At 41.6% G+C, this 23380-nt stretch overlaps 1 protein-coding gene across 2 annotated transcripts; it reads left to right on the forward strand.

Moving 5' to 3' along the window:
• The first annotated feature begins 517 nt into the window (after positions 1 to 517).
• Positions 518 to 22792, forward strand: LOC128770819 (LHFPL tetraspan subfamily member 3 protein-like). Of its 2 annotated transcripts, XM_053885706.1 has the most exons (4): positions 518 to 1356; positions 18851 to 19087; positions 20269 to 20299; positions 21668 to 22792. In XM_053885706.1, exons 1-3 carry the CDS (start codon positions 927 to 929, stop codon positions 20283 to 20285), a joined length of 684 nt encoding a protein of 227 aa, XP_053741681.1. In that variant the 5' UTR covers positions 518 to 926; the 3' UTR covers positions 20286 to 20299; positions 21668 to 22792. The 2 variants fall into 2 exon arrangements, with proteins under 2 accessions (XP_053741681.1, XP_053741682.1); XM_053885707.1 differs by lacking the exon at positions 20269 to 20299.
• Positions 22793 to 23380: the final 588 nt, after the last annotated feature.

Below are 23380 nucleotides of genomic sequence, written 5' to 3' on the forward strand. Positions count from 1 at the left end.
GAGCCTCTATAGATACATTTAAAGCACATCAGTAATGGTTCTTCACTTCACTCCTTTTCAATGGCTGTGAAATGTAAGAATAAGTATTGACTGAATACAGAAATGTTGCATCACAGTAAAAACAAATGCCATGTAATTCATCATGTAAGGTATTTACAATGCGTTACAGGATATGGAAATGAACATACATTAACTTCAATATTGGGTAAAAAAAAAAAATGAGTGGCTTGGCAGAGGTCTGCACTCTCTGAGTGCTGTCCTCTTGTTCTAAACCTGATGGTGACTGTCTGACAGACATTGCTTGTCTCTCCTCTTTGGTGTTTTTGAATATTTGGATGTTTTAATTGCTCTTCTAAATTATTCAATTCTTCAATTCTGACTAAATCTGACCGAGTGACGGCCGTCAATGTGAGCAAATTCATTTTTTCCCGTTTACTCTCAGGCTTTGAATGTTCTGTATGAATGTGCACGTGCGTGCTCTTGTGCAGACTGACGCACCTCTGCGTCGTCAGGCTCCTCCCCCTCTGACTCCAGCATCACTGACCACTGCTGCTTTCTTCCACCGCAGATCTTGGACTCTCGTTTCAAGCTCCTATTTTTCCGAGTGGTTACTGTGGGTGGTTACTGTGTTACCCGTGTAATGCTTTTTTTGGGACACGGCGGACACACACGCCGCGGTGTTCCGTGAACGCCTCACGTAGCTGAGTCAGACGGTTGGACCATCTCCAAGGACATCGACGATGTTTGACGCCTTCTGGGAGCGACTGTGAGGGAGCGCTGTCACCTCCACATCACGGGTTCGATCCCCCGGCTGTGCCTAGCGAAACCTCCTGAGGGGGGGGGGGTCATGGCTTGATTGACATTCTCGTCTCCAGCACATCCGCGCGTCTCCATGTTGAGTGGTCCCGACTGACTTCTCCCTGCATATGATGATACCAGGATCTGCCGCATCCATGCTGCCGTCCGTTGAAGCCGCCAAACTCTACCAGACCAATTACGTGCGGAACTCCCGCGTCATCGGACTGCTGTGGGCCATCTTCACCATCCTGTTCGGTATCGTCAATGTCACCATCTTCTCGCAGCCCTACTGGATCGGGGACGGCGTGGACACCCCGCAGGCGGGCTACTTCGGCCTGTTCCACTACTGCGTCGGGGACGGTATTTCCAGGGAGCTGGCGTGTCAGGGCAGCTTCACCGAGTTCTCCGCCATCCCCTCTGGTGCGTTCAAGGCCGCCTCGTTCTTCATCGGCATGTCCATGATGCTGGTGGTGACCTGCATCGGCTGCTTCAGTCTCTTCTTCCTGCTCAGTACCTCCACCGTCTACAAGATCTGCGGCTGGATGCAGGCAGCCTCAGGTGTGTGGAAACTTCCCCGGTCATGAGCCGCCGCACACTAAACACGATGCAGCTGAATTATATGCACCAATATAGCAAGGACCTACGGAAGCCTATTGCATTCACTTGAAGAAAAAAAAAATCTTGTTTTCCGAGGTGAATATATTGAGGAGCGTATTTATTTCCCCCGTTTTTCAGATGACTATTTTCCTGAAGATACTTCATACCATTTATTATCTGCTTGTTTAGTTTGAACAACTTTGATTTAGGGTGAAGACACAGGAAGATAGTCCTCTGTCGAAGTAACATAGATGGCGTCACTTTTAGAATGTCAATACTATGTCACTACACCTGAGCACTTTTGAGATGTTCAGAAGTAAAACCCTGTCGGATGTGCGGGACGTTACAATGTTTCTCCAGGATCGCATAGACATGTATGGCTGCTTCATAATGGATTAAAAGTGTAGTTGAAGTATCTTGACAATGCAGGAAAAATATTAGGGTGGAAATAAATTTATCAGGAAAACAGAAATAACTGTCCCACAAAACAGAGAAATAAACCAAAAATAATATTTATTTGTCTTCAAGTGAATGCATAGAGACCAGTAACAAATTGATCATTCTCTATGACGCATGCTGAATTATACAAACCCAAATGTAAACATTGCCATAACTTCTGTGAGCAAGTACAAAATGTACTTATTTGTTTTGAAATGTTTTTCTAATAGTTTACATTTAGAGTCAACACATGCATCATCAGGTTTTAGATAAACCTTTCTACTGTCCAGTGTGCTGTTAACTCGGTCACAACAAAGGTTACAGTCAAAGTAAAGCGTTTTAACACTAAGGTTGTCAATATGAAAACTTGAACGACTATAACAGTTGACTATAATTGACTATTAAACTAGGCTCGTGAGTTGTCTAGTTGTGACGTCATCATTTACTCCGAAGTGAGATGAGGCTGCGCAACCATCACGACCCCAAACATTCAAAGTATCGGACCAGTTCACATAGGATACATCAAAGGACACATATGGTTCACACCACAGTTTGGGCAAATACATTTCACATATAAAGTCTCAGAACAACATTCAACGCTATGCAAGTGTTTGCAACAATTTAGATACATTTTCTGTCTTCTTTAATCCCTATTCAATCAGACATGTTGTTCATCAACCCATACACAACACATACTAGTCGACTAATGTTAAGGTAGTCGGTGACTACTAGACCGTCAAAATAGTTGTTAGTTGCATAGTTACATTCTCCCTTTCTATTAGAAAATCCAACAAATGAAACCCCTCCTTGTGTTTTCTGTGCTCCAGTCTATTCTTAACACCTCTATGGTGGCGCCACTCAGTTTGCTTTGCACTTGAGCTGAATATGATTTATTAACACATAGTTCAATAGACTAAGCGACACCACAGGCTGACTACATTACATCCATTTGAGCGAGTGAGAAGTGACGTTCGAATGCCACTACACTATCTCTGGACAACGCAATTACCCGGCTGCATCTTAATACCCACAAACGCTCTCGTCGTCTACATCAATGTCAGTGACGATCAGCACCTGCGTTTGAAATGCTTTTTCCTTCCTGGAAACGTAGGGGGAATATGTTTTTCCTGTGTGTAATGTTGGGCTGAATAATTTTCACGAAGCCAAACTAATGAGACAGCCGCTGGGCTTTGTTGCTTGTGTGGTGAGGAGATGAAAGAGGGCGAGAGAGCGGAGTTGGCAAACTAGTGTGGAGAGCAATTTTAATGACCAAGCCACACTGGTGAGATCTTTCTCTCTTTACTCTCAATTTCTTCATCACACTGACGGCAGCTACTATCTCAATGGAGGAGTGGTCACGTTTGTACGTTTGGAACAGCTGCCATATTGGCAGCTGACGTTGTGATGGAAAAGTGGAGTAAGTTGGTAGTAAAAATAAAACTAACACCAAAAGGGGGACTAGTTACGTCTCCATTTTGTTTAGTTATGATGGAAGATGAGGTGAGATGACGTCAGCCCAAGCTGGATGGTGAGCACTGGCTGTTGGGCTACTGTAGGAAAAACCTCAGAATATTAACAACTGAATCAAGAGGTGTGTCGTGGTCGCCGTTGTTGGCGCTAGGTCGACTCAGCCAGTTCGACCACTGATGATGACATCGCTGTCTATGTGCGTAAACTGTAATTTACACTCAAATAATAAACTAAACGTTAGCATCTGCGCAGCGGTGCTTACACTTGGAATTTGGGGCTTCGGGTTACATCAGTACAGCTTACAGAGATTCATTCAGCGAAATAAACAGTGCTTAGCCTCAAGGTTCAAGGATGAGTCGTTGCGAAATGTGCTTCTGAGGGAACGGAAGGTAAAACTACAAAGCCCTGGAAGTGATATGCATGTGTTTCGTTTTTTTTTGATGTGGCGTGCATGACTTTATTTTTTTTTTGCCCGACATAACAATTAACACGATCTCAAGATGCAATCGTAAACGTCAGCGCATGCATAACTGCCTCTCTGGCAAAGCATTTTGTATACGTCCTTCTGGAACTACTATGTCTCCCATGGCTTCGTAACTGTTTGTCAACATTGTCAGTCACTGTCTGCAAGTCTGTGCGCTTTTAACACTCCGATCAAGCGCCTTCTACTCAAAATAATACCATATGTGGCTAAGCAATACGTGTTACGCATCCCTGGAAGCGACATGCGTGACTTTATTTTTTTTTATCCCGAGATAAAAATTATCTGGAGATACAAATTATCTGGAGATAACTGTTATCTGGGGAGAATAAAATAAAGTCATGCATGCCACATGTGGCATTATTTTGAGTGGAAGGCACTTGATCAGAGTGTTAAAAGCGCACAGACTTTGCCGTCTGCAATATTCTGACTTGCGGACAGTGAATGACAACGTTGATGAACAGTTACGAAGCCATGGTAGACATAGTTACAGGAAGCAATCGTTTCTTGAGATAAAAATTATCTCAAGATAACTGTTATCTCAGGCTCAAAAAAATAAAGTCATGCATGTCACATCCAAAAAAAATAAACACATGCATGTCACTTCCAGGTCTCTGTATAAAACACAAGAAAAACCATGTGGACTTCGGCCATACTGTCACCTTTCTGGTCGTAGTCAGGCTGTGGAAAATATCTTCATGTGTTTCTTCTCCACCTTCTCTGTTGCGTTATTCTCCATTGGGAAATCTTTCCAGCCAATCACAAGGTGCATCTTGTCAGGTTACCAAGGCACAACCAATAATGTTACATAATTGTCAACGTCGATCCAGACCAAGTCAAATGTGATTATGTGTCTACACACCAAAAAAGTGAGTTTTTACAACTAAAAGACGCAGAAAAGATAACAGTAGAAGGTATTTTCTAAATGTGAGCCTTGCAGTCACCTTGTTCTTGTGCAAATAGGCGTTTCTCCCTCAGAAATATTCCAGTGTGAGAAGGATAAGGGCCAGTTTTAGATTCAAATATGAGACCTCTAATGTGGTTTGGCTTGGGAATACTGTGGTTTACCTGATCTGGAATAATGAACTTCCACTGTGAAGGAACTGAGATATTTCACACACCATCTTTTGACATCGATGTGGATTGTTGATATTTTTTAAATCGAAGCAACTACGATGAAGATGCAACTATCGCATGAATTGATGGCGGAGCTAAGAGCTGTAAACAAGCCTTTTATCACGGTCGGCTCTTCGCTTCAGTTGCACTCTCCCAGTTGAGTAGAACTTCTTTAATGTGATTTTGTTGACATTCAATATGCCTCCTGTTGCATTCACAGCTCCTCCGGGGTGGTATCATAAATGTGTATTAGGGAGCGTATCTCCAACACACTCGCAAAAAATAGCCTCCAGAGATACATTCAAATCCGCACCACTTCTAAATGACGCGCGGATAAAAATACTAAATGATTGATGAGAATAAGTCACACTGTAGTGCGCTCAGCATAGTGCTTCGTCTCACACCCGAGATGCACCTGTGTCCTGCTTCCACGTCCCCAGGCACATTATTTCCTCCCAACTTCCTCCTAGCCTGCTGTAGTCGGCACACTCAGTGCCATTCACTCCCACTCGCTCCTTTCATCACTGCATTTTCCTCGGGGTCCACGTACAAATTTACCTGAAAACTGTGAGGTCAGTGGAAATGACAATCCTCCCACTAAATGCTGAGTCAGCCTTTTTCCTCATTCAGAAAGATTGTTTCTTCCCTGAAAGAGCGAGTGAGTCATACCTTTGAATGAACTGGAGATTGGTAAAGTCAGCAGAACAAATAAGCGGATCGAGGGTGGCCTCATTCCAAATACGCACGCTGGACTCTTCTGTGCTTGTGTAGGATTGGCTTTGCTATTTTTTCCTCTTTTTGTTTGTTGGGTTTTATTCGTTCAGATTTTCATTTCAGCTTAAAAAAGCTGTGGTCATTTGTTTTTGAATTAGGTTATGAATGGGTCCCCTGCTTGAAGGCTGGCTGCAGGCAACCCTGCCTGTTTTATGTCCTTCTCATGTCGGTTGTGAAGTCACAGGTGTGATGCGTCCAGGAGACATTTACAGTAAGAGTAGATTTGAGACTTGAATTATTGATTTGACTCATTTTTTGACCCTGATTTTGCTACATACATCCATGTATGCATCACGTTCCGTATTGTGCATCGGCCTGGCTGTCATCTGCCTTCAACGGAAACCACTGAGAGGAGATATACGCTTGATCTCAGCTGCATGGACAGGACACAGGTTCTCCTCCTACGTGTCTGTTCCAGTGTGGCTGCTCCATTTGTCCGAGGAGCAATCTTTTACCAGGAAGAGAGCACCAGCTACTGCCTCCAGATGCCGCCATATACCGGCGCAATCTAGCGGCCAAGCTACGGTCGAGAATCAGGCATCCATTTTTTCATGTTTTGCAGACACCCAGACGCCCTCCTAGCTAAAGGCCTGATCCAGATTGAAGATGTTTGACCATTTCATCATCAATCGACCCCACTTTGAGGTCAGGTAAAATAGTGGGTGTGAACTGCAGGGTGGAGTTAAGTTCTTCCACAAAAAATACCTCACAAAAACAAGGATTAATTGGAACCCGAGCAGCCTTAATTTGCTTTGTTGAGCAGCGTTAATAAGGCCGCCTAATGAGGAAACCTCTGGGCTTGGAACTGCTGTTGCTCCCAGATGAAAGAGTCAAACCTCCGAGTGGAGTGAGCTGGAATCCTGACGTAGAATGAGTGAGCTGAAGTATTTAATTCTGTCGCGCCTTGTTAATTTCATCTTCAGATTGTCTCCCATTCCTGTCAGACTTGGGTGGCGTTCTTGAATACTTGGTCATTTGCCCCTGTGGCCCTTAAAATAGTTCATTATAGTAAAACTAAAGCCATCAAAGTCTGATCACAAACGTTTTAGTAGTAAACATCCCGATGTTGTAATGGAGCTCTGACCTTCAGCAATCACGCAATGAGAATTACGCGGGCACCGACAAGGATTAGCTTTTCTAAATCTGAGGTCGGGGCTCTCTGCAGAGATCAAATGAATCGCTCTGTTCAATTGGAGAATCAGTATTCACATCACGGCCGGTGAAACTATACTTTTCTCAAACGTTTAATATGTAAAAGCCACGGAAATCTACCACACCTGAAAGAAAAAATGTATTTTTGTCTTCAAGTATTAGACACTAAGACAGTCTCTAAGCACCACTTGGGTTTGAGCTGTTGACAAACTCAAAAGAAAGGTCTTTGTTTTGATCTCATACAACAAATGAAGCTCTTTTAATGTCTTGAAAATATTTGTATAAGAATTTTAATTTTATAAGAATTTCAAATACATTCAGAGTAGTGGAAACCCTGGTCATTGTGTAGTGAAAAACCTCCCTGAACAAAAGCAAACAGATGCTTTTGTTCAGGGCTTCCTCCATGTTTGTTGTTGTTGTTATCATCCTCGCTGCCACGTGTCTTGTGCATCAGTGTCATCAGTGGAGCAGGAACTCCTGCACTTAGAGCTAACTGTTAAATTAAATTAAATTATTGTATTATTAATTATATAATTATTATTATTGTTATGCACACGCACACACACACACACACACACACACATATATATATATATATATATATATATATGCATCAACATCAACATTACTATGCATTCAACTGATTTAGAGGAAAAAAAAGTTGTTTTGGTCACATATACTCAATAGGAACAGAGTGAAGGCAGCGCTGGAAGAGTTGAGATGACTGACAGTTATGAGTGAGACCTGCCACAATGAATGGGATGGAGACTGGAACACGAGTTAGAGGCCACAGAGGTGACGTGACTGAGCTAGTGACCAGGAAGAACAAGATCAGAAACAAGTATATCAGAGCAACAACTCATGTGGAGATGTTAGGGAGGCCATATGGTTTGGACACGTGGAGAGGAGATTCTAAGGATGTCCAGGAAAAAACCCCAATATGAGGAGAATAAATTTGATCCAAATTAATTACTAAAGAAAAAAACATAAAATAAGCTTGTGCGTCAAAAAAGAAAGAAACATGTTATGAAGGATGAATGGACAATAAAAATTAAAAAAATGTAGCCATTCTGTTTTTTAAGTATTTGAGTTGTAATTATTAAGCAACCAAAGTAAGTTTCAAAGTTCCTCACCAACCTCATTAGAACAGCACTCTCATTTTTTACTTTTGAAAATACATATTTTCATTCATATTTTGAGTGTCAACAAGCAGGACAGCAGCCTCACCGTTGCCTAATATTGAACTTGATGTGAGCCAGACTTTTTCACTTTCCTGACAGAGAATCCAGAAGCTTCCTATGATCCTCATTGCCCTTGCCAATCTTTATCCTCTGTGGAGGTACAGTACATCCCACATCTGGATGTGTTACATAAGCCCTCCACCCCATCCTGGTTCCCTTTTCCTGCGCTCATGCTGTTTGTTTCGTCTCTCCTCCCCTCTTCCTTCCACATCCCTGACTCTGCTGCATCCAGTTGCATCTTTCTTACAGGCATATTGCTCAGCATCCCTTCTGCCTTCCCTTTCATCCTTATGTACAGATGGGGCATTATGCCTTTGTTTTAAATGGAAATGTTCACGTGGTTTGAAAGTGGTGACAGTTGTCTCTTTCGTCTGACTTGTTCTTTTCTTCCTCATTTTATTCCCAGTCGTGTGGCACACTACATTCTGTCTCCTGTTGAAATATTGTGAATCTATTACACTTCAGCAAGAGCCTCTCATCTCATGCCACATTTCTTGACGGAAGAAAATAAGAACATCACTGTGCAGCGATCTGTAACAAAACAATACATAAGAGTCTCAGATTTTTTCAAATTTTGATGTATTCCATTGTTCCCTTTCAATTGCTCTCTGAGGTACAGACTGTCTCAAGACACATTTCAATATCTTCTTGTCATGGCTGTCTGCTGTTGGACCCAGGTGCAAATGATTACTGGACGACAGAAGGCACGGAGATGAGATGAAATTAATAATTTAATAGACAAAAGATATATACAGATGAACAGGAACAAAAAACGGAAGGTGCCGCAACCAGTGCACGGAAAGGGAGTAACACGTAAGGGCTGGAGAAGAAACAAACGAGAGGCAAATTAATAATCAAGCCTAAAAACGGGGAGAACTCAAACACAATCGGAAGTTCATCGCGAGGCCAATAAACACAAAGCGCTCTGTGGTGGAAAACACACACACACTAGGAAATAAAACAAAACAAAGAGTGAGATCTACAAGATACATCAAGATCTACAGATACGAAGCGAGGAGAACGGCGCCTGAAACGGAAATTAAGCACGCACAGAATTTAGAATATTCGAGGGAGCATAGCGAGAGAGAAGTCATGGGAGAGTTTACCATTAGGAACACGAAGAAACCATCTGGCGACACAAGCTCCATGGAAAGTCTGATGATCAAGTGCACGCCAGCTGTGTCACTCGGAAAGCTGGAGAGAGAACAGGAAACGGAAACGAAGGAACAACCGGGAATTACAAAAATAAAAGCGTGGAAGATCGTGGACATGACAATAACAATGTAGACATCTAAAACACGGACATGACACTTCTCTGCTAAAATGTTGTCATTCTTTGACCTCATTCCAGAACAACATGGGAGCGTCAGTTGTTGTCAGGTACTTGGGTCTAAAAATAAGGTTTGTGTTGTGTGTTTCAAGAAAAAAAAACCTCAACTTTTAATCAGTCGCCTCACAATGAGAGACTTACAGAAAAGTGAATAAATAAAGATCTCCTAACTTGATTAAGAAGCATGATTCAGTACCTTTTTCAGAACAAACAATTGTTAAACACGATTCGCTTCCTTAAAACACAAAAGCCAAGGCCTATACATGTGTCAGAGTCAAGGCAGGGCTGAGACAGAGTGGTGATAAGCACATATATATATATATCTCAACAGAAGGACGATGGATGCAGCAGGCAGAGACCATGGTCAAAAATAATTCAGATGTGCACCGGAACAGTCAGATAATGGAAGGAAAAAAAGTATCAGTATTCCGATTATATCTTTTCCACGAGTCCATCAATATCACATTTTATCAAAGCCAGCTGTAAACTACTGTATTAATCAAGATTCAATTATTGTGGAGGTCGTCACATTCTCTCACACAGGCGCTTCCTCACGTCTCAATTATCCAGTGCGACAAGTGTATTGATACTTCCCAGACTTCATTAACGCTCGGACCAGCTGTGAAACAAGATTGGTTTAATCTGTCTCATTCCACGTCGTCATTATTCAGAATGAATCCGACAGAAATTGCTGTAAAATTAGCGTCAGTCGGAGGCCGTGCGAGGTCGCGCGCTTACGTAAAGCTGTGTCCAACTTAGCATCCGAGAAGTGCTAAAAACCAACAAGCAAACGTGTGAATAAATCAAGAGTGATTTGCATTTTGCAGCAAAATATTGAGGCTTCCCGCAGCAAGATTCCTTTTGGAGGAGGCGTGGAATGTGAGGCGGTGGTTGGCAGCTCATTTCGACATGAGACGATGAGAGATGTCAAAGTTTTCCCGCCAAGAATTACAACCAGAAACGTTACGTTGTTGAGCTGATTTCTTTAAAACTTCTGCCCTGCAGAAATGGCCTCATTTCTTTTTTTATTTTACAGTGTTGTAATGGAATTGCATTATTATTATTTGCATTATTAGTCCAGGCCCCAGTTTTAATATGAAATTAGTGAGCAGCCATTCAAATTGGAATTTACTGAAATACTAAAATGATGAATGATCGTCACTCAGACGATAATAACGCAGCTTATTCGTAGTTGCTGGGGTCGGGACTGGGGTACATCATTCAAAGAAATACAAGTAGCATCCGACTTACGACCGGGATCGGTTCCGGCCAACCAGTCGTGAGTCATATTGGACATAAGTGGAATGCCATTCAAAATAGCCGACGTGAGGGTTATAGGTGCTACTGTAGTGGTAGATCACTGTGTGAGAGTGAGATGCTGGGATACTGTGCTGCCGTAACTGTTGTACGCGATGTCAGGCTGCTACGTGCTGCGGTGCCAGACATTGAATAAAAACAAAAAAGCATCAGCTGGTCGTGGTCGGAAGTACGGGTGGACGTAAGTCGAGCAGGTCATAAGTCGGGCGGTACTCGTACATGTGAAATCCTAATTTAACTACTGCCCACTAGTACTGTAAAAAAACTATTTAAAAAATGTTATTTTAGCAGAAAAATGGAGGAAGTAGTGGGCACCCCCGCGTCTCATTGGCTGGTGGTGTGACTCATTTTGGCTTCTCTGCCAAACGATAAGACAACAGAGAAAAGCTTGTGGATTGAATATAAACTCTCTGCAATCTATGTTGATTCAATACGCCTTGCACTGCATCATTTGCGACGCCAAGACAGCGATAACCTACTAAAAGACCAAACAACTGAAGCCCCACTATTTCAAGGCGAGCAAAAGATTTCACAAAAATATAGTTTTTCTTTGAACAAATGATCCAAGACCATTTTCTGTTGGAGGACAAGGGCTTTCGTCGGTTGGTATTGCATCCTGTCTTTGTGGTTCCAGCAACATACACTATTTAGAAAGTTACCTCAAAATAATACTATGATATTTAGTGTTTGCATGTAGCTAGGAAAATGGTGTGGCTTGTCTGATCTTGATTTTTCATGAGAAATAACAAGTACATTCTTTCTTTATTTACAGAGCAAAACACAACCACAAGGTCACACTAAGTCCACAATGTCCACTATGTCTTTTGCAGTTGTTTTTCATGAATTTCATTCGAACCCTTTCGAGTCGGATGGTTGAGGTTGCTGTCATCATTAGAATAGAGTGATGTCCAAAATGTGTTGCTGTGAAATATGCGTATTTTCACCCTCCGAACTGTTGGGCATTTCAATAATGTCTGCTGAGAACAGAGGAACTTCAGCGCTAATGTGCTCACCCAAGCTGCATCTTTTGAACTGAATTACATAACTGAGCTTCATGGCGATGTTGTTTCATTGTGTGGTGAAGCAGGAGGATTGTGGTTTGTGTGCTTTGGTGCAGCATGTCCACTGCAGAGGGAGTTGCCTAAACGATGGACCTCACAGAGAGAGTTCAAGTGAAAATGAAATCAAATATTTTAGCAACAATATTTGTGCTTCGGAAATGAAAATATTTTCTGTGTAAGAGTAAGGGATCAACATCGCCAAAATGAATCAAACCATTCTTTAAGATAAACATTTCACATTACTTGTGTATTTATTTGTTGATATCTAAAAAATTATAGGGATTCTTGAAGTGAAATAAACTGAAGGACGATGGAAGGAGAACAAACGCATCGACTGATATGATGCTAATTTGGGCAGCTCGGTGGTTCAACTCTGGGTCCTTTCTCTGCACTTATTGTCGACTCTCTGCCAGGAGGTGATGCCTGGACACTGTTCAGAAGGGACCTAATACATTAATCTGTCCACAACTAGCCTCAGTACCAGCATAAAAGACTCAACACACAAGTCCTGTGTGGTTTGGCCATTTTAAGTTCACTGTAATCGCCTCAACGTTCTGGATTTCACTGTCATGTGTTTTTATTTCAAGTTCAGTTGATCACACTGCTTCTCTGAATGATCACTTTATTTATAAATATAAATCTAGCCTGCCCCCAAAACTCCAACTTAATATCCTACTTTGTATATACATGAAAATACACTAAATGAATCGTCTGTTATCTTGTCCTAGCTAAGCACTTTCCAGACATTTTAGCCGGCAAGCCAGACAAAGCATTCTCCCTGAGAGTCATATTGTATGTGGAATAAGACTCCCGATCCTGAACTATACACCTCCGCGTTCATCAAATTTTGGGCTTTACAGAAATGACTGCAATCACATTTCCCTCCCACCCACGCTGTTGTGATCTGCCTTGAACTGTACGTCTTCCTTCTCGGCAATGTGAGTCATCCACACACAAAGCAACACCCTCACTTAGTCTCAACGCTGCCTCTGAATCAGTTAGCGAGACGCTTTGCCAAAACAGTGGACTGTTGCATAATATCCTCATCTGATTCCTCTGCGAGCTTGACAGCCTTCCAACTGGATATTAACAGCGACGTTTATGTGTGTTATTGTTGAAGGGAATGTTCTGTGAGCAGAAGAAGTATGAAGCAAAACGGATGTCTGGTCACTCCTGCTAAAAAATGCATTTAAAGACAGCTGACAAAATTCCATGTGTAGCCCAAATTCTTATTTGCCTCAATAAATATTCAATGTAGGGCGACTGAATTGCAGAGACCCTATTTTCAATGACATTTGTTTGTAGAAATGATACTGTATCCTTACTGTTGCGTGAGTGATAGATGTTGCCGTGGCAACTGTTTTCATCTTCACAATGATGGTCCATATATGCAATGAAAAGATCTCACTCAGTGGCGTTTATAATGTTAAAATGAAATTCTGATTCAAGGTCATGCGAGGCACTTTGTCTAAGTTATATTGACGTATCTGAGTCAACACGCTAAAATCCACTCAAACAGCGGCGCAACTTAAGAGTGGCACAGATTATAGCAAATCAATTGGATCCTTGCAGAACTGATGGGATTTAGGCTGCAGTGACTCCTACAAAAACAAATCCTTAGAAGCGAACTGTCGGGGAAGTGGAGCAGCGCCGAACATGAAGTCAATGAAGAATAAAAATTAAATAAAGTGTTTTGAAGCAAGAGTTTTGGTCGTGATCAAAAAATAATATGTACTGTAGTCAGGTGATATGACAAAATTGTCACTAGTTTTTTTCTCTCATACTAGAGTGTTCTCATATTTTCTTTTGTTAAAAACACTGCACCTAATTTACATTAAATATTCACTTCATAATGACGGTATTATTCCGATCATCTACACCTGCTGTGCTCCGTTTGACGGTACTGAACATATATTTATATTTATATTTATATTTATATTTATATTTATATTTATGTTTTCCCAAATGCAGTGATTAATACCTTTTAATGAATGACATACTTAAAATATATGAATATTGGGTCAATTTTGTGTAAGCTCTTTTTAGGTCTCAGTTTGTGGTACTCTCTCAGTTCATGGAACTGAGGTTACATTCATGTTACTACACAACAAAAGAATGCTAGTTTGTTTTCCTAACATATTTGCAGGGTAGCTGAGTACCAACTAACGCCAACAGCACCGTGCTTATGATGTGTATGTCAGAAGGTGAATGAATGAATTCTTGGAAATCTGGGTCCAGCTGGGTCGAATGCTCCACTCACTGTGTGAACTGGGTGTACTGTAAATAACCCAGCTATAGCTGGATCCTCTTTGGACCCAGCTTTGGGTTCACATTTTCTCCAGATTTGAGTTTGTGTTAACCTCAGTTTGCATTGCCAACACAGACTATGACACTAAAATGTGTCAAGACTTTAAGCTGCGTTACTTTTTTTCTCATTTTCGTCCCAGCGTGTTGTCTCTCAATCTGTAGTGCAACATTCACACTACTGTATGGGTCTGCTTCTTCTCTTCATGTGCGTCTGTATCATCCTCATCGGGGACCAACTCCTGTTATTCACTGAACATGCGCTTCTCAGCACCCACTCAAGGCTCAGATCACTCCAGTGTGCACTCTGTGCTGTTGGCGCACTGGAGTGAAATGGGTCTCCACTGATATGCTTTACCGCTGCGTGCGCTCTGGATGTTGTTTGGGCTGTTCACCGCTGTAAGATAATTCACCAATAAACACCGGCCTACGGTATGAAACTGGCATCCTCTCCATCCCAAATTATTGTTGCATTCCATAAGCGTTTTAAAGTTGTCAGGTCACAGGTTGGAAATAGATCACGGCTGCCTTCAAATTGTAGATAAACTTGATGCTTCGAAATGTAATAACTGTGTTCTGAACATTATAATTTGTGTATTGTTATCACTGTAATTGACTTTTAAGTGGAGAAAAAAATAAACAAAAAACTAAGATCCTCATGGACATTTTATATTATGTAAAGAATAGATGAATGTGGTCAATTGACCTTTTTGAAAGACAATTTTCTTGTTTTCATTAGGTCACAAATTATGGCAAAATAATTGCAAATATTTTATAAATACTGCTCATATTATGAGTGATTGGTTGATGAGGTTTCATGAAACAGTGTCTGGGGCCACCAGATGGCGCTGTCTGCTGCAAAATGTTTGGACTTGTAGAACTCTTTCAATGAAACCTCACATAATTTCTAAACCAAGAGCACCATCTAGTGGCCTCGGAAAATTAGGACAGTGTTTCGTCAACCCTGCAATATTGTTTCATGATACCTCATCTACCCCAAACTACATATTCTAGTAGAGATGGGTGGGTTTGAGCAGTGTTGCTCACATTAGTTGCATGGGCTTTTTCCAGCTCCTATCGTCATCCTATATTTGTGTGGCATTTCTGTTTGAAGAGAAGTATTTCTTTTGTCGTTGATAAAAGTCCAAGGTAAATAGAAGATGGACTTTCAAAAACAATAACTTTGTGTGCTAACATGAACTACGAGAGCAGCGAAAAGAGGAGCGTGTTTGTTTATGTGTCTTTCCGGGTGTTGAGTTCAGTCTCTTCTTGTGGAGTGGCAGTGGCGCTCCAGAGCGTAAATTCAAACCAGAGAAACAGGAAATAAACAGTGATAGTTTTGGCATAAATTAAGATATTCCTCAGATATAGCTGATCAGACAATGTGATGTCATAACCAAAACACCCACGATGAAGGAGACTAAATGAGATTGTGCTGCCACTGAGGGATGTAAGTTTAAAAACTTTTTAAAAATTTGTTTTTGTTTTTTTTTAATGAGCACTTCCACCCTGAGGTTTCTTTCTTTCTGGTGTCAAAAATGTATTATATGATTCATTATAAAGCCTCTAAATGTTTTCTTTTTTTTCAATCTAGTGTCAAGTTAAAACATGCTCCTGTTCTTGGTGGTGCATGTAATACAGTTTTGGAATTCACAGAACTCTTTTGCACCTAAACACAAGCGCTTTAGAAACGGCCTGCAAAGAAACCAGACCTTCCTCATTTGGATGTTTTTCACATTGAGCGGTTTATAAGGGTATAATCTGGTTTAAGAGTGAGCACCACACACAAATGTAACTAAGCTTGCGTGTCGCATCTGCTTTTTTTTGGTCTCTCAGTTTGTGCCCGCTGCATTGTTTTAGCAGCAGACCAGGTGAAAAAAGGAACACCATGCACATGCAGAAATAGAGTTTAAAAGGCACATTATTTACACACCCTGGTTTGTGTTTTATTGAGGTTCTTCGTGATTGTTTTTGTCTCTTTTATTTGCTTGTAATCGGGTGTAAATGGTCCACCGCTGTTTATTCTTCTGTGTAAAGCAGCGATGACCATCACCCCACTCTCCACCATCTGCTGAAACGCTGGCACATAATCTCCCCTACCTACTGTCTCTTACATAATCTGCCACAAACAAGACTTTCTCAGTCCAGTTTTCCACACACATGAGCCCAGTGTTCCCAGGATGAGTGGGGTCAGTAGGCAGAATAAAAGCCGGCTATAAATCTGCTCGAGGAGGTCCAGCTAATGTGCTCACAAGGTTGATGTAGACAAGACTGGCGGCGCACATGTGCTCCATTATGTGCCACTCCCAGCGCCCGCCCCCTCCCCGGCCCTGCTCAACATCTGCCTCTGACATGAAAGTGCAGTGCAGTCGGTTAATAACTAATCTCTGCCACGGCAGTCTGTCAGGTGAGTTCCTGCTGATGAGGAGGAGGAAGAGGAGGGTGTCATGCAGGCTGCAGCACATGCTTGATCTCAAAAAGAAGAATGGAAAGAAAAGAATAGGCGCAAAGCAAATACTATACGCAACAAAATGATGGATCCTAATATACATCAAAGGAAAGTCATTTCTGAAGGTAAAAAAGCAAAGTCAAAAGTTCTTTGTCCGACTCAAAGATTCTCCTTTAATTCTTCAGTAAGTCCCTGCTTATGTAAGAAGATGTGGAGCTGCGATGGGCTCTGCTTGGCACTGCTGTGCCTGGATTAGCTGATGCAGAGGAAAGAATTACGCTTCTTCTCTCCCTCTGCGTTGGAGCCAGAGCAGCATATGTGACTCCCTCTGTTGGAGTCATCCCCACATATGAGAAACTAAAGCGGATGAGTCGATGACTGACTGTCACACTTATGTCCCAGACATCACAGGAGATAACGCACTTCTGCTTTGTCAGAACAGTTGTGTCTCCTTTGATCTATAAGAATTGAGATGATCGTACCTGTGAATGATTATGAAAGTAAAAGAACTGCACTGAAAAGAAAGAAAAACTCTTATGAAACAAAATCACTGCTACTTATCACCAGCTGTCAAAGGTCATTGGCCCCAGAGTTCATCAGAATTGGAAGAGCTTATCCCATCCAGACACGCAACACATTCCATAACACACACTTTTAGTCCCAATTGGAAGTCACACATTGACATTTGTACTGTGAAATTAAACTTGTGTCGTGTGACACATCAGTTGTTAATGCAGGGTATTGGATTGTGATAAACCATCGAGGAGAAATATGGACATAACAAATGAGTGAAGATAAAGGTCCTTACTTTTAATTGTTTTTATTTTTTTACACACGATTTTATACTTTTTTTTTTAAAAAATGAACAAGAAGAACTAAAGATAAGCTAAGTGAAATCAAAATAAACCTAAAAAAAGTAATTTAATTTGTTCAATGCATCAATAAGTTGATGCTTTTACCCAAAATCTGTTTAAAAAATTATTGTTTTCATATGTATTTCAATATCTCCCATCTTTTCATTAATTTAAGTCGGATTTTGTGTTTGTTGATTTCCGTTCTTCTAGTAATATTCAATAAGAATATAGCTCTCTTTCTCTCTTCTTGTTTATGTCCATTTGTCTGTTTTTTTGTCTCATTTTACGAAGTTTACACGTGATTTTAGTGGCTTTTCAAGGAAGCCAATAAGGCAAATTGCTAATAATGAATTAAATTCATAAAGAAATCTTGTTGTCAAATATCCTGTGGCTCGAAAAAGACATTTAAATAAGCTTTGAAATGTAATTTCAACGACCAGCTTGCTCACGCTCGGAAAGTTTGACAGACAAGCTGGAAGTGAGATGGGAAATGCTACAATTTTCACACTGAAAAACATCGTGTGATCGAGCCACGACATGCCCATCTGCCGGGAGTATCTGTTGTGTTTTTGTGTAGCTGTCACACGAGCTCTGGCGCAGAGCTTTCCCTGGCGTTATTGGTTTCTCTGCAACAACGGTCGGCGCACCTCTTCCCTCTTCTACCGAACCTCCATGTAAAATTCATGACGGTGCAGCCACAGGCCTTTAGGAGTCACACCGACGATCTATAAATACCTTTATGGCTTTGATGTAGCAAAGAAAGAGCAGAGCTTTTGTGCTCCGCAGATCCCTCTCTGCCTCCTAATGGTGTCATGATTAACGCAGCAACACTTTGAATGGCATCACGCTGTGAGAAATAATGCTCACAGCTTGTTAGTTTCATGAGTAAATCAAAGATGAGCTCACCCCCTTTGTCTATTATGAATCCCTTGTACTGTAGATTTGACTGCAGTGAAGCCACAGTTCATTGAGTAGTTTCAAAAAAAAGTCTTGAATTTTATGAAACTGACCTTGAAATATATTGAGAAATACAAAGACACTAAGCTGTCAACTGTTATAAGAGCTTTGACTGTTGCTGTGCAAGTTGTGCCTTGTAGTATAGTGAGTGCTTTTAATAATAGACGTTATCAAACCATGTCACCGTCCACAAGACGTGAAAAATGAATCCCATTAAAGTCATGATGGAGCGAACAGCCACGAAGAGGAGAGCAGCGTGAGGCAGTGTTTTCTGATAAAGAAGAAAACAGTGTGATCCATTATTAATGTGTAATTCACTTTGAGTCAGCACATCGTGCAGGTCTACCCTGCAGCGCAGCGTCGGCTCAAAGTTGAGAGAAATGTTTGTGCCGGGAGCCATAATTGAAATGTCTATTTTATAGTTGAGGAGTGATATACATATATATAAGAAACATATAACATACGTGACATGGAAAGGTTAACTTCCCTGTCTCTCTGTGTGTCCCACCAGGGGTGTGTCTGGTCCTGGGCTGTATGATCTACCCTGATGGCTGGGACAGCGACGTGGTAAGGCGGATGTGTGGGGAGGAGACAGATAAGTACAGCCTGGGCGCCTGCTCCGTGCGCTGGGCCTACATCCTGGCGATCATGGGCATCCTGGACGCCCTCATCCTCTCTTTCCTGGCCTTCGTCCTGGGGAACCGGCAGGATGGACTGATGTCCGAGGAGCTGCTGGCTGAGAGCAAGGGTGAGGCTGAAGATGTGGTTCATAATATTGTGCAATATAAAACCAAGATTAGGATGAAAAAAAAGTAGTTCGAAGAAAAAATGGTTCCAACCTTCTGAGCTCACAGATGGAATCTAATCAGTGATTCTTCAAATGCGGGGAAAACAATAAAAGAATAATTGGGCTCCGCTACATCCTTCTGGAGTATCACGTGCACGGTGCTGGATAATAAAAGAGCTAAGAAGTTCATGCTGGGGCTAGACTGGAGGAGGGCTGAAATATTCAAAGCAATAAATGACGCAGTGCAGAAATGAAATGTACTGTAAGTGAGGATGTAATAGGTGCACAAGAATCAAGTACTTTTACTTGTAGATGACAGTTAAAATAGAGTCAGAATGGATGAATAAATACATCAATAGATATAAAATAAATGCAGTGAAAGCATCAGACAGGGTGACGACAGGCACATTCTGTGTGTTCCCATGTTTTGGCTGTTTCTCCGTGCTCTTAGAGGATTCTAGTTCATTCGTAGAATGTAGTTTATTTATTTAGCATTCTGAATTCTATTTTTTTTTATTGTTGAGTTGTGGTTCTTTATGAAATAACATTTGACTTTCATCTGCTTTGGTGGATAAATTGTTTCTTTTCCTGATGATGAACGCTTGTAGTTGCATAACTGGTACATTTGCATAAACAGAAATAATGTTTCAGTGTGTCGTGGATCATTCTCACACCAAGAATTTCTTATGTAACCATCCAGTGTCAGTGCAACTTTTTGGAACTCAGTATTAAGACATGAATCACAGCGAGCTTTACCTTAAAAAACATGAAAAGGTTTGCAGTGCTCAGTACACATAAAGAGTCAACCAACATGCAGCATTTAATAGACAGATATATGTCCCATGCTGACATGCTCGATGATGACATTGTCACTGGTGGATTGGGGGCCGTTTTGGGCCCCTCGTTGTGTCTGCAGTTGCGAAGCATAAAGACGTGAATTTAAGTTAGTTTCCTCTATCAGGAGCCGCCGCCTGTCCTCAACCTAAAGTCTCATTTCTGCCGCCATCTACTGGCGCTCCCGTGCAGCACATCCAAATGATTGTGTTCAATGGTTTGTGAACCCAGCAGTCTATTTATAGCTCGACCTTGAGCGTTGCAGAGGGTTTTATCATTTACTTTATCTTTGTTTGTCTGTTTTCCAGAGGGAGGGAACGCCTAACCAAATAAAAGTCCGTAAGTAAGATCATTTATCCACGATAGAGCAGTGGAGCAGACAAGTCCACACGGGTGGGACATCAAGGCCCTTCATAACAGATACAACGCAGGGAGTCAAGGCCCATGATGTAGTTGTACTTGTGCCCTCGTGTATTGCTATTGGCCCAGATAAGTTGTACACAACTATAGTCAAAAAAGCCATAGTATCATGATTGTAATATCAAGGGGAGAATGAATAAATTACAACATTGTGTATAGATTCTTCATCCATAGCATCTCATAAGAGACAAACTATAGGATTTAAAATCTGTTTTATTTCTATATGCAGTGGTACCTCGGTTCTCGACCACAATCCGTTCCAGACGGCCATTCGAGAAGTGATTTGTTCGAAATCTGAATCGATTTTTCCCATTACAATGAGGCAGGTGCGCTGTTCGTGTATCTGTGTGGCCACTGCATGTGGGAGGGGTTGGCGAGTGAGTGACGTCCCTCCAGAAGTGAAGAGGTGCCCGGTGCGTGTCCAGCTCTGAATGTGCGCTTCTGTGCAGTTTGGCTGTGACAAAGTCATAAACCAAGTCACGCTGTGTCCCAGACTCGCCTCATCCCTGTCCCAGCTCCAGCCCACAACAGGACATCAAACCCTGGAGTGTGGAGAGCGAGCACCTCCCCTGTGACACTCTACCACGGTCCAGTGTGGAGACAGGGAAGGTTTTACACCTTAATATGAAGAAAAAACAGTCAGTAAATGTAGCTAACGGGACACATCTGCATACAGAGGCTGCGTTATACACAATAACAAAGCGCGTCGTGGGTCAGCTGACACGTTATGTTTTTTCTGGCTTTTTTGGGGGCGTTTGAGTTCTGGATTTTCGGTCGAAATCTGAGGCAAGAAAATTTGGAAATTTTTGTTCGAACTCCAATTTGTTCGAATTCCGGGATGTGCGAAAAACCGAGGTCCTGCTGTACTTGTTTTTGTCCTCAAAAGTCTTCATTCAGGAACACTGACAAAAGAGCTGAGCCAAAAGGAGAGGAAAAGTCTGGGACTCATTGACCACAACCTCAGATAAGAGGTAGAATTGGGATGGACGCTCTGAAATAGATGTATTAAAATAGACACCACTCACCCTGTTGATGCAACTTTGTGATTTGCTTTTTAGTACCTTTGCTAAAACATCTGTAAATGTTTAGGTCTCAATATCATTTAAAAAATATAAACTCAAGTCAAAATAGTGGAACAAATGCATGTTACATGACCTCATAAACCCTCATACGCCAGGGTTTATTTCCACATTTTCTTCCCCTTTGTCGTCGTGAATGTCATCCATTATTGTGCTCCGTGGTGACTTATTCACTTCAGAAAATCACCATTTGCTTCTCCATTTTCAGGTTCTTAGATCCCTCCATTTTCATGAATCCCTGGAATTGCCCCAAAGGAGGAAGGCAGTGATGTTCAGGAGAGAAGATCATGAGGAGTGTGCAATCAGCCAGCCTGCCTTCTACGTCTGCCTGCCAAAAAAAAACTCTACCCTCTACTACATTCTACTGATGTCATCCAATCAGCTCACAGTATCTAGGTCCTCTCCTGGCTTCTCCATCGAGTGTCTCCAGTGAACCCTTACATCGACCATGGCGGGGGCAGAGACTGTTAAACTGAGAAGCAGCGATGAGCCACTACCTACCAGAGACCAGGGTTCAACATGTACACCTGCAGTACGAGCACACACACACGCCTCGACAAAACACTCAACCAACCTGTAATTATCCTTATTATTATGATGATATTAAGCTATGTTGACACTTATCTGCGTGTACCAATGTCTGAATGTTTGTCATGTTTCATTTCTGAAAAGAAAAAAAGCTGCTTATTTACAGCATACACATGAATCGATGTACAGATTGTCATTTTGCTCTTCACTTGCACTTTTATTCTCCTAGTTTACTGGATAGAACATATTTAAGAGGGAGGGCGGGATATGGATTATACGTACCTGTATGTACAGTAAATATTCTTGTCATTGTAGCTGGATCCATGACCTGCTAGCCAAGTTTGCACACTGCTTCAGTTTGAGGTTTTTGATCTTTTGTAGTCTGTCGTACCCACACTGTGACGGGGGGTGTCACAGGACGGCGGGAGCCGGACTTGTAGCTGCGGTGTGATTGTGCGTACTTTGTGTGTGTGCATGCTTGTGAGAATGTGTAGTAGTAGAACAGTAGTAGAACAGGCTAGAGAACCACTACGCCAGCCTCATAAACAGATGTCCTGTTGTGTATTTTAATCTGTTCATCTCTTGTTTCTATCTTTGACTGCTTCTCTCTTTTCTCCACTTATTTTTGGAAACTTACAGGGTAACAACATGTGGGATCGATTATCACTGATGGCTTCAGGGACGGTGTGTCCCACCTGTGTAAATATCTAAAGAATAGTATTACAGAAAAGGGCAATTACTTATAATGATAAAGAGCATTACTTTAGGAATATATGAACACTTAATAAAGGTTTTCACTGTTCAACTGGACTGCGCTTATTATTCATACCTGCATACAACCTGCGTTCGGAAGTGATCCATTGTTTGAAATTCAAACTGCAACTTGTCCACGAGTCATTCTGCCACTTGTGCAAAGTTCCATTATAATCCCGATTGTGTCTCTGCTTCTGCATTTTTGACCTTCTTCTGCTCAATGTCAAGATTATGAGAGATTAACTTCAAGTCACATGAAACAATCTGTGTCACAGGACCACCTAAGAACACAGCGCTAAACAAAGACAAAAGCAGGAAATGAGGAATACCATTTTCAGGTTGCTTTTATTCTTCTCAGCAGGTCACTGTCTTATTACATACACTATTATACTACAGTACGTACCTCACAGTGTGTCATTGTTTTGGGTCAAATGACCTGAGCGTCTATTCCTTGTCTTTTGGACAAAAATGATTCTTGAGTCCCTCAAATTATTTCCTTCAAATTAGAGAAATGGATTGACTGTAGGATCGAGATTGAAGGTACAAACACTGAAATGAAATGGTTTGAGCCTCAGTAACCTCAGTTTCAACTACATTCGAAAAGTGGAACAAGCCAGTAGTGATTGCAGCATCTGTTCAA

Source organism: Synchiropus splendidus, chromosome 14 (genome assembly GCF_027744825.2).
Source record: "Synchiropus splendidus isolate RoL2022-P1 chromosome 14, RoL_Sspl_1.0, whole genome shotgun sequence".
NCBI lineage: Eukaryota > Metazoa > Chordata > Actinopteri > Syngnathiformes > Callionymidae > Synchiropus > Synchiropus splendidus.